This window comes from Anser anser (genome assembly GCF_964211835.1).
Source record: "Anser anser genome assembly, chromosome: 18".
Classification (NCBI taxonomy): Eukaryota; Metazoa; Chordata; class Aves; order Anseriformes; family Anatidae; genus Anser; species Anser anser.
This window is the reverse complement of record NC_139739.1, coordinates 1,976,853-1,991,269: the sequence shown is the minus strand read 5'-3', so window position 1 is coordinate 1,991,269 and position 14,417 is coordinate 1,976,853. Positions and strand designations below refer to the sequence as shown.

The window sequence follows — 14,417 nt, the reverse complement described above, 5'->3', positions numbered from 1 at the left end:
TCCCAAATAAAGGGTGTGATTTATCGGAGGAGTAAAGCACAGCTTTATTTCAGGGCTGTGACAGCTAATTGAAAAAGAACAGTCATTAAGGACGGTAATGTGTTCCGCAGAAATGATTTCAGTGTATTCTGGAGTAATTTCCCAAACGCTCGTGCGAAATGAGCCCCAGCCCCGCAGTTACGGGGCACTGGCAAGAGGCAGGAATTTGGGGGGGGGGGGGGGCGGGGGGCCGGTTTGGCACACTGGGAGGGTGCTCGGTGCAGCGGCACCGGGCTGGGGGTGCTGAGCCCCACAGAGCATGGGACACCCATGGGTGGGGAGAGCTGGGATGGCTGCGGGTGGAGAACGGGGTCCTGGGGTGGGGATGGGGGTCCTGGGGTGGGGATGGGGGTCCTGGGGAGGGGTGAGGGGGTCTGGGAACGGAGCTGGGGGTCCCAGCTCCCAGACCTGCCGCTCTTCTCTCCCAGCCAGCCCTTTTTTACCCTAAAACCTTGACCCCAAGTGCAACCTAAACTGCAGGACAGTGTGGGGGTGCTGGTGGCTCTGGGTCCCAATCCCGCCACCATTCCCAGGTGCTATACCCAGGGCACCCCAGTCCCATGTCACCAATTCCACCAGGTCCTACCCAAAAAGGGGTTGCACCCCCCCGGCTGGCTTTTGCACACTGACCCAGCTGCATTTCACCAGAGGCTCCTGCAATATTCAGAAAGTAGCGGGGCAATATTGAGCTGCAATATTTAGGCAATATCAGGGCAATACTCAGCTGCATTTCTTTGCAACTCGGACAAAAGGGGAGGAAAAAAAAAAAGGGGGGTTTGGAAGTGCCTGCACAGAGTGGTTCTGCTGCTGAAGAGGTTCTGCAGCCAGGCAGCAATACATGCTAGGAAGCACCTGAAAAGCTCTGGGCTCCTTCTCCTTCGTGCTCCAAGCTTCAGCGTGTGTTGGGGGTATTTGTATGTAAACCAGGCTTTGTATTAAGTAGGCAAACAACCAGGAAGGCGAGCTCAAATATTAGGTTTCCAAAGCTGTCATTATAACGGTGGTTTAACCCAAGGTTACGTACCGAGTCACCACTTTTTGGGAAGCTATTGGCTGTAACAACAGATGGGATGGGCTCACAAAATCCAGCCACAAAGATCCGCGAGGAGCATCCCTGCTTGGGGCAGGAGCTGTGCCCGTGGGGACAGGGACGGGCTGCGTCCCCCTGTCCTGCACGCACTGACCACGCTGTCTGTCCTGCCTGGCCGCCGTGTGCTGTGCTGGCTGAAGGACAAATCCTCTGCTGCAAACGCCTCCTGCCCTCGATACGTGAGGTTTTCACCCCATCCCATAACCCCAAACCTGGCTGCCTCTGTGAGCACTCGGAGCGTCCCCACGGCTCCGTGCTGCAGCGCCGTGCTTGGGCTTCACGAATCGTTTTTTGTCTGCTCCCGGTTTGGTCTTTTTCCTTTCGATTTTTAAAGAAAAAAAAAATTAATCCCCCAGCCTTTGTGTGCCCCTGTGAGCAGACTTGCAGTGGCCACAGCGGGTGATGCGTGGGGAAGCTCCTGGGGGCACCGCGAGGGTTGGGACCCCCAGGGGCACCTAAAATGTCCCTGGTGCCACAGGGGAGTGCCCAAAGCCAGCTTCCCCCCCCCGTCACCTACACAGTGGGGACGTGGTCCTTCCTCGTCCTCCCAGGAGTTACAGGCAATGGGGGTGACATGGAGAAATCAACCCATAAATAAGAGCGACACTGGTGTCACCCGTTTGTCACCGTCAAGAAGCCCAGACCATGAATTATCTCCCAAATTAACTGTGCGTGAAATTGGATTGAGGTGCTGCTCGGCCATCCTTTACCGGGACGCTCTGCAAGGACCCACCAGGACTCACAGACCCAGCATCCAAGTGTGCAAAAGGCACAGGGCTCTGAGGCAAAGGGTCTTTTTTTTCAAAGAAAACTTCAAATGATTTTTTTTCCCCTTATTTTCTCCCATTTGGTGAGAATCCCCCACCCTGGCAGGTGGCCCCTGGCCAAAAAGCCATGCTGGTTGCCTGGCTCCTCTGGTTAGGGAGAGCCAAACCCTCTTAGGGAGGCGCATCCCAGGGCCCTGTGGGATGTACGCCCTCCTGGACCCTGCACCACTTCCAGCCCCATCCCATTAACCCAGTGGCACCGCTGTGCTGGGCAGACTGGGGCACGGACAGACCTTCCTCACCAGGGCTGCGCGGGTGTCCCACAACGCTCGGTGGGCACTGTGTTTATTCTGGTGCCTCTGCCGGGTACAGAGTGCTCACATCACAGTTAAAAACAAGTTGTGCTAGTACCGATACACCGTAGAACGTTAAAATAAGGATCTATATGCATACACGAGGCGTAGGAAGAGTGCCACTGGTTGTCTGCAGCGGTGCCCACCCAGCCACCCCTCCGGGCAGCCGGGCAGTCCTCAGACACGTCCCCCGCCAAGGAATCCAGCTATTTTCCCCCCTTTTTGCTTTTTTTTTCCCCTTTGTCACGAGTCTGTCCAGCACGTGGGCTCCTCGCCGAGCACCCGTAACTCAGCCCTCAACATCTCGGGCCCAAGCGTCACGCGTGGCCTCCGGTCTGTCCACGCGTGGGCACCAGCACAGCCCAGTGCTGACGTCTCCTCCGAGCTGAAAACGTCTCTGAAAACGGAGCGGTGCCCTGGCCGGGGGTCACGGGCCATGCGGTGACACGATAGATAAAAATGTCCTGCAGTGTTTTTTTAAATAGCTGGGACAGCTCGGGGCAATCGGGCAGCACAAAGCAGGGGTCCCCAGTGCCTGGCATCCGCCCGGCAGCACGACCAGTCAAAGAATATGTTGTAGGACAACACCAGACCGTGCTCATCCCACACCAGTGGCCGCTGCAAGGGTGGTCACCACCCTCGTGGTGGGCGTGGGCAAGGCTGGAGGACTGCGGCCCTCCCCCAAGCACCCTAGAGGACTGTCGTCTCCTTCTCGGTCATCGAAGACATCTTGGAGAAGCTCCTGTGGACGATGCTGGAGTGGCCTGTCTCCTCGCTGAGGGCATTCACCAGTCTGGAAAGGATGGTCACCTTAAACTTCTTGAAGTCCTGGCCCATGAAGACGTAGAGGACGGGGTTCATGCAGCTGTTGGAGGCCGCCAGCGCCGTGGTTATGGGGATGCCGATCTCGAACACGGAGCGCGAGACCATGTCAGGCTCTGTCTCCAGGAGGTTCAGCAGGTGGTAGGGACTCCAGCAGAGGAAGAAGGTGATTATAATGGTGACAATGATCTTGAAGGGCTTTTTGGACTTGGCAAGGCGGTTTCGCCGCAGGTTGAAGACGATGGCGACGTAGCAGAAGGTGATGATGGTGATGGGAAGGATGTACCCTGCAAGGAACCTGGTGATGTTCACCGTCCGGTGCCTCATTAGTGCCAGGGCTTGGTAAGACTTGTTCCTGGAGAGGGAAAAGTTGCTAAAACAAATCACAGAGTTGCGGGCTTGTGCCGTGTCTCGGAAGACAAGAGACGGGCAGCTCATAATGATGCCGACGGTCCAGATGATGAGGCAGACCAAATAGGCCAGGTTGGTTGATCGATGGTTTTGGGACCAGACGGGAAAAACCACCGACACGTAGCGATCGAAGCTGATGGTGGTGAGCAGGAGGACGCTGGTGTACATGTTGAGGATGAGGAGGAAAGAGTTCAGCTTGCACATGACTGTCCCAAAGATCCAGTTGTACCGCATGGCCGTGTAGGCGATGTTTATGGGCAGGAAGATGTTGAAGAGGAAGTCGGCGACGGCCAGGTTGAGGAACCAGATGGCGTTGACCGACCTCTTCATCTTCAGGGTTATGATGGCAATGACGAGGCCATTCCCCAGGATGCCCAGCACGCAGGACACGCTGTAGATGACGACGGAGAGGATCCTGGCGATGTCCTTCGGGTCGTGGGATGGGCTGGTCCACACGCTGCTCGACTCGTCGTAGGTGTAATCCAGGTAGTCGTTGTAGTTATCAAGGTCGTCGGAGTAATCGGACAGATTGGAGAGCGCCATTATCGGTGCACGGATCGCTGCCAGGTCAGTGACAGCCTCTTGGGGTGGTTCCTGATGAGCAAACACATGGGGTTAGATCAAATGGCATGGCCAGGGGAGCCCCGAGGTGGCCCCGCTGCTGTCCCTGCACAGACCTCTCCTGCTGGGAACAACGGGGTGCTCGGGGAGCCAGGACCAGCAGCTCCCTCCTCACCTGCACCTGCTTCTGTTCAGAGCTGCAATATCACGGCTCGGATCAGACAAAATCTGTTCGCCCTCGGGCGGATGAGGCTGGGGAGGAAGCAGAATTAAAGAATTAAATCCATGAACATGCATGAGGTGGCTGGACTCAAATAGAGTTATTTCTCTGATTAAACCAGTGCCCTGGGTGTTTTAAAACGCTGATTGTGAGCGCACAGAGTGCCTTTTGCCATAATCAAAAGCCGGGCTCCTGCAGTGGGTTAAAGCCAAGCTGGCGAGGGGGACGAGCGCAGGGCAAGTCCCAGCCCCAGACATCATACCTGAGCTCGTCCTTTTGGGAAGAAGAGGGCTCTGTGTCGAACCCGGCTGCACGCTGCTGCGTTCAGGGAGTTTCAGCTCAAAGTTCCCACCGCACCGAGCATCACCCTCCCTGCCGGCACGGCTCTGAAGCCCGCGGTGTGTTTGTACGATAAGCTATTGTTTCTCCCTGGGCTTTTCCTGAGGTTCCTTCCCGTGCGGCCCCGCTGCTCTCTGCCCCTTCCTTCCCTCACTGCCACTCCCATCGGGGACACGGTGGTTTGGGGAGCAGGGCCTCGAGCCCAGGAGCCCTGGGTGAGCCGAGGGCAGGAGCAGCTTTCGGAGGTCCCATCCACGCCCCCCCCCCCCCCCCAAGGATTTTGAGGCCAGGAGGATGCTAAAACCCCTCCAGGAGTGATGCAGCTCAACCCCTTTGCTTCGTCCTGCGCCGAGCTCACCGGAGAGGTGCCCAGGGGACAATTCCCTGAGTGGTGCAGAGCCCATGGGTGCACACCCCGAAGGGCATCGCTTGTCCCGCATCCAACGTGGGTTCAGTGACCAGGGAAGTGGCTCTGGAGACGTGCCTGGGCTGGAGGTGCTGCTGGGGCTGCTCCCAGCAACAATTAATGCAGCTCTAGTGCAAAACTCGCCCTCGAGCTTGAGCTGGAACAGCCTCGCCCCAGCAAACCCTTGATGGCCGAAAGGAGGAATTAAAGCTGATGACCCAGGGGAAGTAACAGGATCAGCAGAACCGGCGGCGGTGCCGCTGACTGGTAGTGCTCCCGGGTAATGAGCCGTGCCAGCCGCCACCTTCATGGCCCAGCGGCTCCCACAGCAGCGCCGTCCCAAAGGCAGGTGGCACGTGTGTCCCCCGCTGGTGGCACAGCTCTGCCCCCTGCAGCAGGGATCCGCTGGACCCCAATTCCCCCGCTGCTCCCAGCCGTGACCCCGTTCCTCCCCCTGGGGGGACCCGGGCAGTGCAGGCCCCCCGGTTGTGCCCACTCATCCATTTTTAACGTAAAAGCTGCTCTTCGCTGTTATTTTATAGTCCCTGAGCCCGGCGAGTGCAATGACATTCAGCTTGACATTTCAGAGCTGTGTTTAATGGATTATTTATTGGAATTGTCTGTTTATTTTGACCCTCCCCGCCCTCTTTCCCTTTTACTGGGTTTTAACGTTTCTAAGGCAGAGGTACGAGGCCGATGATGGGAAGGAAGCCCCCCAGCCCCCCCCAGGTGCAGCAGCGAGAGCCCTGGCATGGAAACGTGCCCTGAATACAGTCCCCGCGGCAGCGGGTGCATGGCAAGCATCCTGCCCGTGCCAGGTCAGCGAGGGTCACCCAGTCCCACTCCTGCCAGCCTGGCCTCCGAGGCATCAAAGCTCATTTTTTTTCTCCATTTTGCACAAATCCTGCTTCCTCCCACACTCGTCATCCCCTGCCCTCTCGACGTCAGCGTTACCCCGACGCAGAAATGCGCTCCGCCAGCGGGAGCCTGGCTGCTGGCTCCGTGCACCGGGGGTGGGAGCTGGAGACCAACGCAGCCGGAAAAGTCGGCCAGCAAATTCCTACCTGTCCTCCCGCCCCGAAAAGGCAGAGCCCGAGGGGTGGCCGTGTGAACGGTCTTCGTGCCTCACTGCAAGAAAACCCGCAGACTCCATCTGAGCAAAAACCCCCACGCAACCATGAGAGCGTTTCAATGTTCCTTCTGGGCTGCAAATACCTCGCTTGAGCCAAAACCATGTAACTCCCTGTTCCCTATTCATCTCTGTCCTCCTACCTCACCAGAAACCAGCACAGGATCTACCCAAAATAGCCCGCCAGCACGCAGCCGCCCTCCCCGTGATCCACACAGCTGCGCCGCTCCGGGGACCCCGGGGGCTGAGCTCAGCACCGGGCTGGGATCCCCCCAGGGGCCGCCGGCGTCCCCGGGCGCACGGCGAGGATGAGGTCAGGGCTGTTGTTCTTGGGACGGCAACAGGAAGCGGAGGGAAGAGCAGAAATGTTCAAATCCAGCTTTTCTGGGCGAAAGCGTTTCCGCGGCCGGAGGACGGATGTGACTGGAGAAGGGGGAGCGCGGCCGGATCCCACCGCGGGGCTGCCTCTCGCCGCGGGATGCTCACAAATGATTTTCAGCTGCTGGATGCGGGATGGAAACCAGCCTGGAATCAGCCTTTCCCCCCGCTGCCCTCGCTCCCCGGCCCACGGCAGCCGCGCGGCGACCGGTGCTGAGCTGCAAGGGACGTCCCCGCGTCCCCGGGGAGCCGGACCCAACGTGGGTCGGGGGCGAAGAAGCAGCTCCAACATCACCCTGCACCTGCCCCACGGCGGTCCCCACGAGCCCTGCATTTCCTCCCGGCAGCTCCCAGACCCGTGCAGGGCACTGCCAGTGCCCAGGGGGGCGAGGAACGAGGGAAGGAACGGGAAAGCATCTCTGGGTGCCCAGCTCCAATTCACATTTCTTTTAGCTGGCAATTGCCATGGCAACAGCTCTGGCACGGAGAGGGATTGTATGACATCCCAGTGCAATGCTCCCAGAGGATGCCCCGGGAAGGGTTCCTCATCCTGGGTGCAAGTTGGACACCGACAAAATGCTCAGAAATAGAGAGCTCAGACCATGCCACTGCTAAACCCCCAGAGGGAGGTGACACAGGAGCCAGCCAGGAACCACAAGCTCAAACCCTATTTTTAGATTAGGTGCATGCAGAAAAACTTCCTGGCGTCTCAGCGGGGCACCCTCAGCCCCACAAAATCCCCGCAGCATCACCTCCCGTCCCCATAGCATCACCGTGGGTCCTTGGGGGAGACCCCCGTGCTGCAGCCCCCCCCGAGCACCCCAGCCCCAGCACGGCACAGCCATCCCCGGCTGCTGGGCATCAGCAGGAGCAGCAGCCCCTGAGGCCAAGGAAGGGGACACAGGGAGCTCCCAGAGGGGAAACTGAGGCACCGAGCCCTGCCCGAGCCCTACCTGCATCCACGGTGCTCGGGTGCATCCCTGCTGCGAGCACCCCTGCCCCGCTCCACCGGGACCCCCGGCTCCTGCCCGCACAGGGCCCCGTGCCGAGGCTCCCTCCCCGGCCGTGCGAGCAGGGGAAAAAAAAAAGGAATAACTGGAAAAGGCAGCCTTAAAAAGCCGGCTGTGCCCAGGGTGGGACAGAATAACAGCATGAGTCAGTGTTTATCTGGGCAGAGCTGCGCGGGCTGGGTCGGGACGGGACGGGTCAGGTCTCCGTGAGCTGCCCCCGGCTGTGGCACGGGGACCCGGGCAGAGTGCGGGGTCACCCCGACAGCAAAGGCACCCCGCTCCGGCCAGAAGCGGGTGCCTGGCCGCCCAACGCGATGCTCACCCCGGGGTGAAGGTGCTGCAGGAGCCGGGCGAGGAGAGGCAGCCTGCCCTGCACAAAGCGCTGGGGATGCTGCGAGGTGCCCCGGGGGGGGGGCACGGCCCTGGCCCATCGCTCCCCCCTCCCGCTGTTCTCATGAAGGGCTCAGTGTTACAGAGAGAAAGCAGAAAGCTTGCAATGGCACGGGCAAAGATTTGCTTTAAAAAGGGCAGTTTATGCTCCTGCGCTGCTTGAGCTGCTTCCGAGATAATAAAAGATCTCTCCTAGTCTTTCTTTTATCTATATATTTTTATATACGTAGGCTGCTATTAATCCTAGGCCCTCCTGGCATTTAGCAGGCAGTAAAAAGGCCAATAAAAATCCCTTTTGCTGCAGGCAGAGCACCGCGGGGGACCCCGGCTCCCTCCAGCCCCGCGGGACGCAGCAGCACCCGGCCTTGGGTGCGGGCCAGAGGGCGAGGGCTGCAAGCTGGGCGATGTGAGAGGCACCCACCCCTCGGGGCACATCTCCCCACACCCTGCAGCTCCCGTCCCTCGGGGCACATCTCCCCATTCCCCGCACGTCGCAGCTCCCCGGCTCCCCGGCACGGTGCCAGCAGCCCAGCTGCACGGCACAGCCGTGGCGGCGGCCGCGGCGCCGCGTCCCCACGGTCCCAGCGTCAGCCCACGCGGGGGCAATAGGGCGTGAAATGGTGTAAAGGCGGGGGATTTGCATCCCACATGAGGGCTGCAGGGCTTGCCCACGGTGCCCCGTGCATCACCGGGGCTGTTTGGGGACGAAGCCGGCGTGGACTTGGGGACACCCTGCCGAGGCTCGCACGGCACCTGCGGAGCTGCCCCAGCTGCTCGCGCCCCTGCTCCCAACCGCTCGGGATTTCAAGGGTGAACAGAGGAAGGAAACCAAGAAAAGGAAACGGTCTGTCCCTCCTGCTGCCAGACAGACAGACGTGGCCGTGCTGGGCTGGGGGGGCTTTCAGGGTCAGGCAGAGCACAGCTCCCTTGCCCGGCTTGCTCCCCGGAGCAGGAGGGGGGCACCCTGAAAGCCCCCGACGCACAGGAGCACCTCCCCAGTGCACAGCAGCAAAGCGAAGCACCCCGTTCTCCTTGTCCCCCCCAAGGGGACGCTTTAAGATCCCCCCTTCCCCAAATTACATCCATCAGCCCCTTGCTTGAGCCCCTCCACGCAGCTTTCCCACATGTAACGCTCCTTGCTGACGTGCAGGGTGCAAATGTCTTTTCTAAAAAACTTTTTTTTTTAAATGTTTTTGTTTTTAATGGAAAAGCACAAAAAATGAGGGTGGCGGTGACCTCCAGGACCCCAACACACGGCACGCATTGGGACCCCGGAGGTCACCGCCACCCTCTGCCAAGCCAAACCCCAAACCCACTTGATAATAACAGGGAGGAGAAAAGCCTCGGCTGGCTGCGTTGCCCTTGAGAAAGGAAAGATTTTCTGCTGGCTCCAGCAAAACCCTCCCCGCACCCCGAATATTGCTCCGCTCCCGGCATGGGCACCACCTGATGGATATAAAAACCCGGCGGTATTTACCTGAAGCTCCCAGCTCGCTAAGTCCCCGGGGTTTTGCACACGCAGAGGCTGGGTTACATCTCCCTGCTACAGCCCCGCTAGGATCCTGCCAGCAGCCCTGGGCTTTTGTCACTTCACCGCGAGCGGCCGGGGCCGTGGATATTGCTGAGCTTTCTCATCCCGAGGAGGACACGCACGTCTTGCCGACGGGAGAATGAGCAAAACCTCAGCCTGTGGCACAGCAGAACAGACGTTGCCTTGGCACGGAGCTGGCCCGTGCCTGGGAAGGAGGAAGCGATGCTCCGCGGCAGGATGTGGGGACGCAGACCCTTGTTTAGAGGCTCTCGTGCGCAGCCCAGCTCCCCCCCGTGCCGTGCCCACCCCCGGGTGCCGCTGCCCCTCGTGGGACCCCTCGGGCAGGATTTGGGCATCCCTCGGTGGCTCACAGCCGTGGGCTTGGTGCTCCCGGCAAGCGGCACCAAAGGGTCCCCGTGGGCTGGGCTGGGGCATCCGCACCCGGGCTGTCCGCTGAGCCGCTCCCCTTCGCCCCCAGAGCAGTGGGCATGGAGGAAGGGGACAGCCCAAAAATGTTACTCAGGGTGGACGGGGGACACCCCGCCAGCAAGGAAGCCAAAGGGTGCTTTGGCTCCACGCAGAGCAACATCCGTGGCCAGCGCTGCCCCGAGGACACGCAGCAGAGTCACGGCGCGGCACGTGAGCATTGCAGCCACGGGGCCAGGCACGTGTCGGCCCCCGACGCCCCCGGGGTGCGTGGCGGAAGGGGAACTCGTCCCCCCCCTGCTGCTCCGCGCCGCCCCCAGCACCGCGCTGGCCAGGTCCTGGCTGTCCCCAGCTGCTCGTCCAGCTGTGACCCACGCACCGAGGGGGGGGCCGGATCCGGCGGCGCGCTCCCGGGAGCGGATCAGCCTGTCCCGAATTGCTCCGGGATGAGCGGAGGTGCGAGGAGGCGGGGGGGGGTGGTGGTGCCATGCCTGGGAAAAATGGGGCTTCCCCATTGCCGGCCCCCCCCCCCCCCCCAGCAGCTCCACGGCTTTGGGGGGGGGGGGGGTCACTGGGGCTCGTGAAACCATCCAGAAACGGGTGCAGAACTGCAAAGCCACCGCAAGTGTGTGACCTGGGACAGCAGGCGGTGCCCAACGAGAAGTGACACCTCCGGGGGCAGCCAGGGCTCCGCGATGTCCCACGCAGGTGGCGATTTACTCCCCCCCCCCGACCCCAAGTGGCCCGGGAGGGGGTCGCACGGCAGGGGCTAAAAAGAGGAATTGGGGCCCTGCCGCGATCCCGGCTTTGCACAACGCCGGGTTACAAAACCGCCCCGCGGCTGAATCAGGAGGAAAATTGCTGATGCGCCCGGATCGGCGGCGCCCGGCCGGAGAAAGGAGAAGAGAGGCGAGGCCCCTGCAAAGCGCCTGGGCAGGGGGGGGGTCCGGCACCGTGAGCGGCTTGTGGCCACCGTGCTGGCGCTGCACTGGAACCGTCCCCGGCCGGGGGCTGGCAGGACCCTCGGGGTGACGGTGGCGAGGCAGAGCCCGGTGGAGCACGGCCCCTTGGGCACCCCAAGGTGCTTGGGCAGCGCAGTGCCCAGAGCAGCAGCGAGCACAATTCGCACCCAGAAGCAGTAAAAATAAATAAATAAAGTGAAACTTGGTCCTGGTGCGGGGGGGGGGGGGCGCACGGGCTGGTGCTGTCCCGGTCCTCCACCGCAGCCCCATTTCCATGCCAGCAGGACCTGTCCTAACCTCTCCCGTGGCCCGAGACCCCAATTCCCCACCGCAGCCCCCCTCCAGCGACCCCGCCACCGCCCCACGGTGCCGGCACTCGCGCCGCAGGGGGACACCAGCTCGGCCACCGCCTGCCCGTGGGGACAGCACCGGGAGGCTTGGTTGGGAAGGAGCCCCCCAGCCCCGAGGGGTCCGCAGGGGACGGGGCTGGGGGGGCTCAGCAGGGGCTGCTCCTCTCTTCCCCCTCTTCCCAATACCTGGAGCGGTGCCGCGCTCTCCCTCTGCCGCGGGCCGGGGAGGATGAAGGCGGCGGGTGGGAGCGAGGAAGAGGAGGCCAGAGGATGCTGGCGGTGCCGGGCCACGCGTGTCGCGGGGCACGGTGCCGCTCCCAGCCCGGTTTTAAGGGGAAGGGGAGGGGGAAGCAGCCGCAGCAGCATCCTCGGGGTGTTTCTGGCAGCGCTTTGCTCCGCGAGCAACAGCTGGGAGAGGGTGGGAAAGCTGGCGGGGATCCTGCGGTGAGCCAGCGCTCGGAAGCAGCGTGCTGCTTCCCGTGGGGACCCCTTTCCTGGCCCCCCCCCTCCGGCCGAGCCCTCGTGGTCCTAACGAAGCTCGGGGGCTGCGGGGAGATGCCGGGCGGGACCGGGGGGGCCCCGGCGGGGCCAGGAGGCTGCCAGCTGCCCCCTCCCCACCCCAGGTCCCCCCCCCACCCTCCCCGCCGCCCCCAACTCCTTCCAAGACGTTGAGTCACTTCCCCTGGCGAAATCTGGCTCCCAAACGCCGCCGCCGCTGCTGGGGCTGGTTCATCCCAGGGCTTTTATTACCCCCGGGGCTCAGCAGCTGCTTCCAAGCAGCCCCTCAGTGGTGCCTTTCCTGGGGGGGGGGGGGGGGCACACTGCATAGCAAGGCGAAATGGGGGGGGGGTTCACCTGCGAGCCTGGCCCCGCTGCCAGCCGGGCGGAGGCTGCGCGGTTTTCCGGGGCTGTCCCTGCCTCGGCGAGGCTGAGCCTCGCAGCACGCCCCCGCGGCCCAGGAGGTTCCAATAACCCCGCTCTTGATGTGGCACCGAGCAGATCCCCCCCTTCCTCCCCGCGGCCCCCACACCGCTCCGGAGAGGCTCGGCGCCCGGCGCTTCGCGTGCCAGGGATGGCCCCGGTTGTCCCACGCTTACAAAAAACGGCCGCTTCGGGAAAAATTCAGTGGTGTCACCTCCTGCCCTGAGCCCTCCGGGCAGGGACACGCCTGGGGATGCTCTCCTCGTGCCCCCCCCCCCGGCAGCTCTCACGTCTCCGAATTAGCCACCGGTGGGTTCCTTCATCAAGCAGCCATACGCATCCCCCCCCCCCCCAAAAAAAAATGGGATTTATCATCAGATTGAACTTGAGGGGTGCCCTGGGAGCAGGCAGGGTGGAGGCTGCCTCTGCGGGTGCACAGAAGGTGATGGGCAGCACCCCGGGGTGCACGCCTTCCCCCTGGGATCAGGACCCCAGCGATGCACCCCCCCCCCCAGGACCAGCACGTCCCCCTGCCTCCGGGTCCTCTCCCGGGCACCTGCAATTCCCACGGGCAGGCAGGAGGCAGGATGGGATCCGGCTCACACGCGGTTATCCCCTGTGCTTAGCAGAACCGCGAAGGTTAAAAAAAAAAAAAACAAACCCACGCTGACACGGGGCAAAGTCACGCTGACGCGGGGGTAAAGCAGAGGCCCCCCGGTGCTTGCTCTGCGGTTTGGGGCTTCCCAGCACCGCAGCGCCGCTCGCTCAGCGAAACGCAGCCGGCGAGGGGCTGGGGAAGGACAGGCAGGCCTGCGGAAACGCCGCGGTGTTACGGGGGCTGCCACGGCTTACAGCCTCGAGGAACCCCCCCGGCCGTGCCGGACGGTGGGAACGGGCCTGAGTCACCTCCGAGCTGCCGCTGTCAGCGACCTGGGAGAGCGGCAGGAGGCTTCCCCTGCCCCCGGGGGCTTTCTGCGTGATCCAGCAGCACTGTCCCTCGCCCTGGGCAGAAAAGCAGCACAGAGCCCCCCAACACCGGGGCTGGTTTTAGGTGGGGGGGCACCACGCAGAGCTCCCCCTCTGATTTCCCGTTTTTTTCCCGTTTGGCCCTGACGATGCTCTCAGCTCCCAGCCGGGGCCAAACTTCGCCCTCAGCCCCCTCAGCCCTGCTCGTGTCGGGGGCCTGGACCAGGAGAGGTGGGAAACAGCCACAGCACGCGCCCGGGGCTGAGCTGCTCCAAGCGCCGTGAGCGATCAGCCTCTTATCCCTCCTGCAGCCTTCTCCGGAGCCAGCAAGGCTCAGCCGGTGCCTCTGCGCCTGCACGCCGACCCCCAGCAGCTCGGCAGCCCCCCGACATCCCCGCGGGGATCCCCAAAACCTCTCCCCGCACTTCCCACGCGTAACGGCCAGGAGCTCGCCCCGGGACCTGCGGCGGTGACGCGCCACGCTTCCCATCCCCGCCGCGTCCGAGTGGAAGCGAAAACTCCTTGCAAAAATAAAGAAGCCCGCATACAGGATGTCGGAGAGACTGCTCGCTTTCCACGTTTCGCTGATTTGCTACAACCACGGAAAAAAAAAAAAAAAAAAAACACAGTCCCAGGCTTGTGCAACGCGCGGCTTATAAATAGCAAGGCAGCAGGGAAGCCCGGCAGGGCTCCAGGCGGACCCTGCCCGGCGCTGGAGTCGCGCTCAGGGCGAGGGGGATCACAGGCACAAGCAAAGCCCCCGGGAGGCCAAATCCCCGTGGATTTACCCACGGCTCAGTTATCTGGGGGTGCCGTGGGATGGCAGCTCCCTGGGACGGCACGGCGGCAATGGACGTGCCCGTGCTGGGTGATTTATCGGCGGTCCTGCTTTGTGCGGGGGCTGCCAGGTGCCATTTACAGCTCCCTGCACGGGGACGAGGGATTGCCGGGCACGGGGACTTTGTTCTGGCTCCAAGCCCCAGCACAGGACATCCATTTCTGCATTATCCTCGTTCCTCACCCCGTAGCCCCTCTGGCAGGTGATGGACAGGACATCACCCACCGGGGATTTACGGACAGAGGCAGCTCTCTGCACCAGCCCCTCGTTAGAGGCTCGGGGTGCTCGTTAAGCCCCCCCGTGGGAATTACAGGGTGGTTCAAGCAAGACATGAAGCGGATAGAGCACCCCGAGCCCTGGTGCTCAGCTCCGTGCCTCTGTTCCAGACGTGCACTGCCCCAGCCCTCCGTTAGCTGACATTTAATGAAGTCTTCCACCCACCCTGCTCTGCTTTTGCCCCTTGCCCGCTCTGTTTCAGCCTCCCAGGGGAACGTTCAGGGGGTCTCTC

General features: G+C 62.3%; 1 protein-coding gene across 7 annotated transcripts; it reads right to left on the bottom strand.

Annotated features, from left to right (window-relative positions):
- Positions 1 to 2,207: 2,207 nt before the first annotated feature.
- Positions 2,208 to 14,162, bottom strand: CMKLR1 (chemerin chemokine-like receptor 1). 7 transcript variants are annotated; one of them, XM_083804157.1, is made up of 4 exons: positions 13,533 to 14,162; positions 9,393 to 9,602; positions 4,219 to 4,295; positions 2,208 to 4,076 (listed from the first exon to the last, which is right to left on the bottom strand). In XM_083804157.1, exon 4 carries the CDS (start codon positions 4,023 to 4,025, stop codon positions 2,940 to 2,942), a length of 1,086 nt encoding a protein of 361 aa, XP_083660283.1. In that variant the 5' UTR covers positions 4,026 to 4,076; positions 4,219 to 4,295; positions 9,393 to 9,602; positions 13,533 to 14,162; the 3' UTR covers positions 2,208 to 2,939. The 7 variants fall into 7 exon arrangements, with proteins under 7 accessions (XP_083660283.1, XP_083660281.1, XP_083660285.1 ...); XM_083804155.1 differs by lacking the exon at positions 13,533 to 14,162 and adding an exon at positions 11,371 to 11,812; XM_083804159.1 differs by lacking the exons at positions 9,393 to 9,602; positions 13,533 to 14,162 and adding an exon at positions 11,371 to 11,812.
- Positions 14,163 to 14,417: the final 255 nt, after the last annotated feature.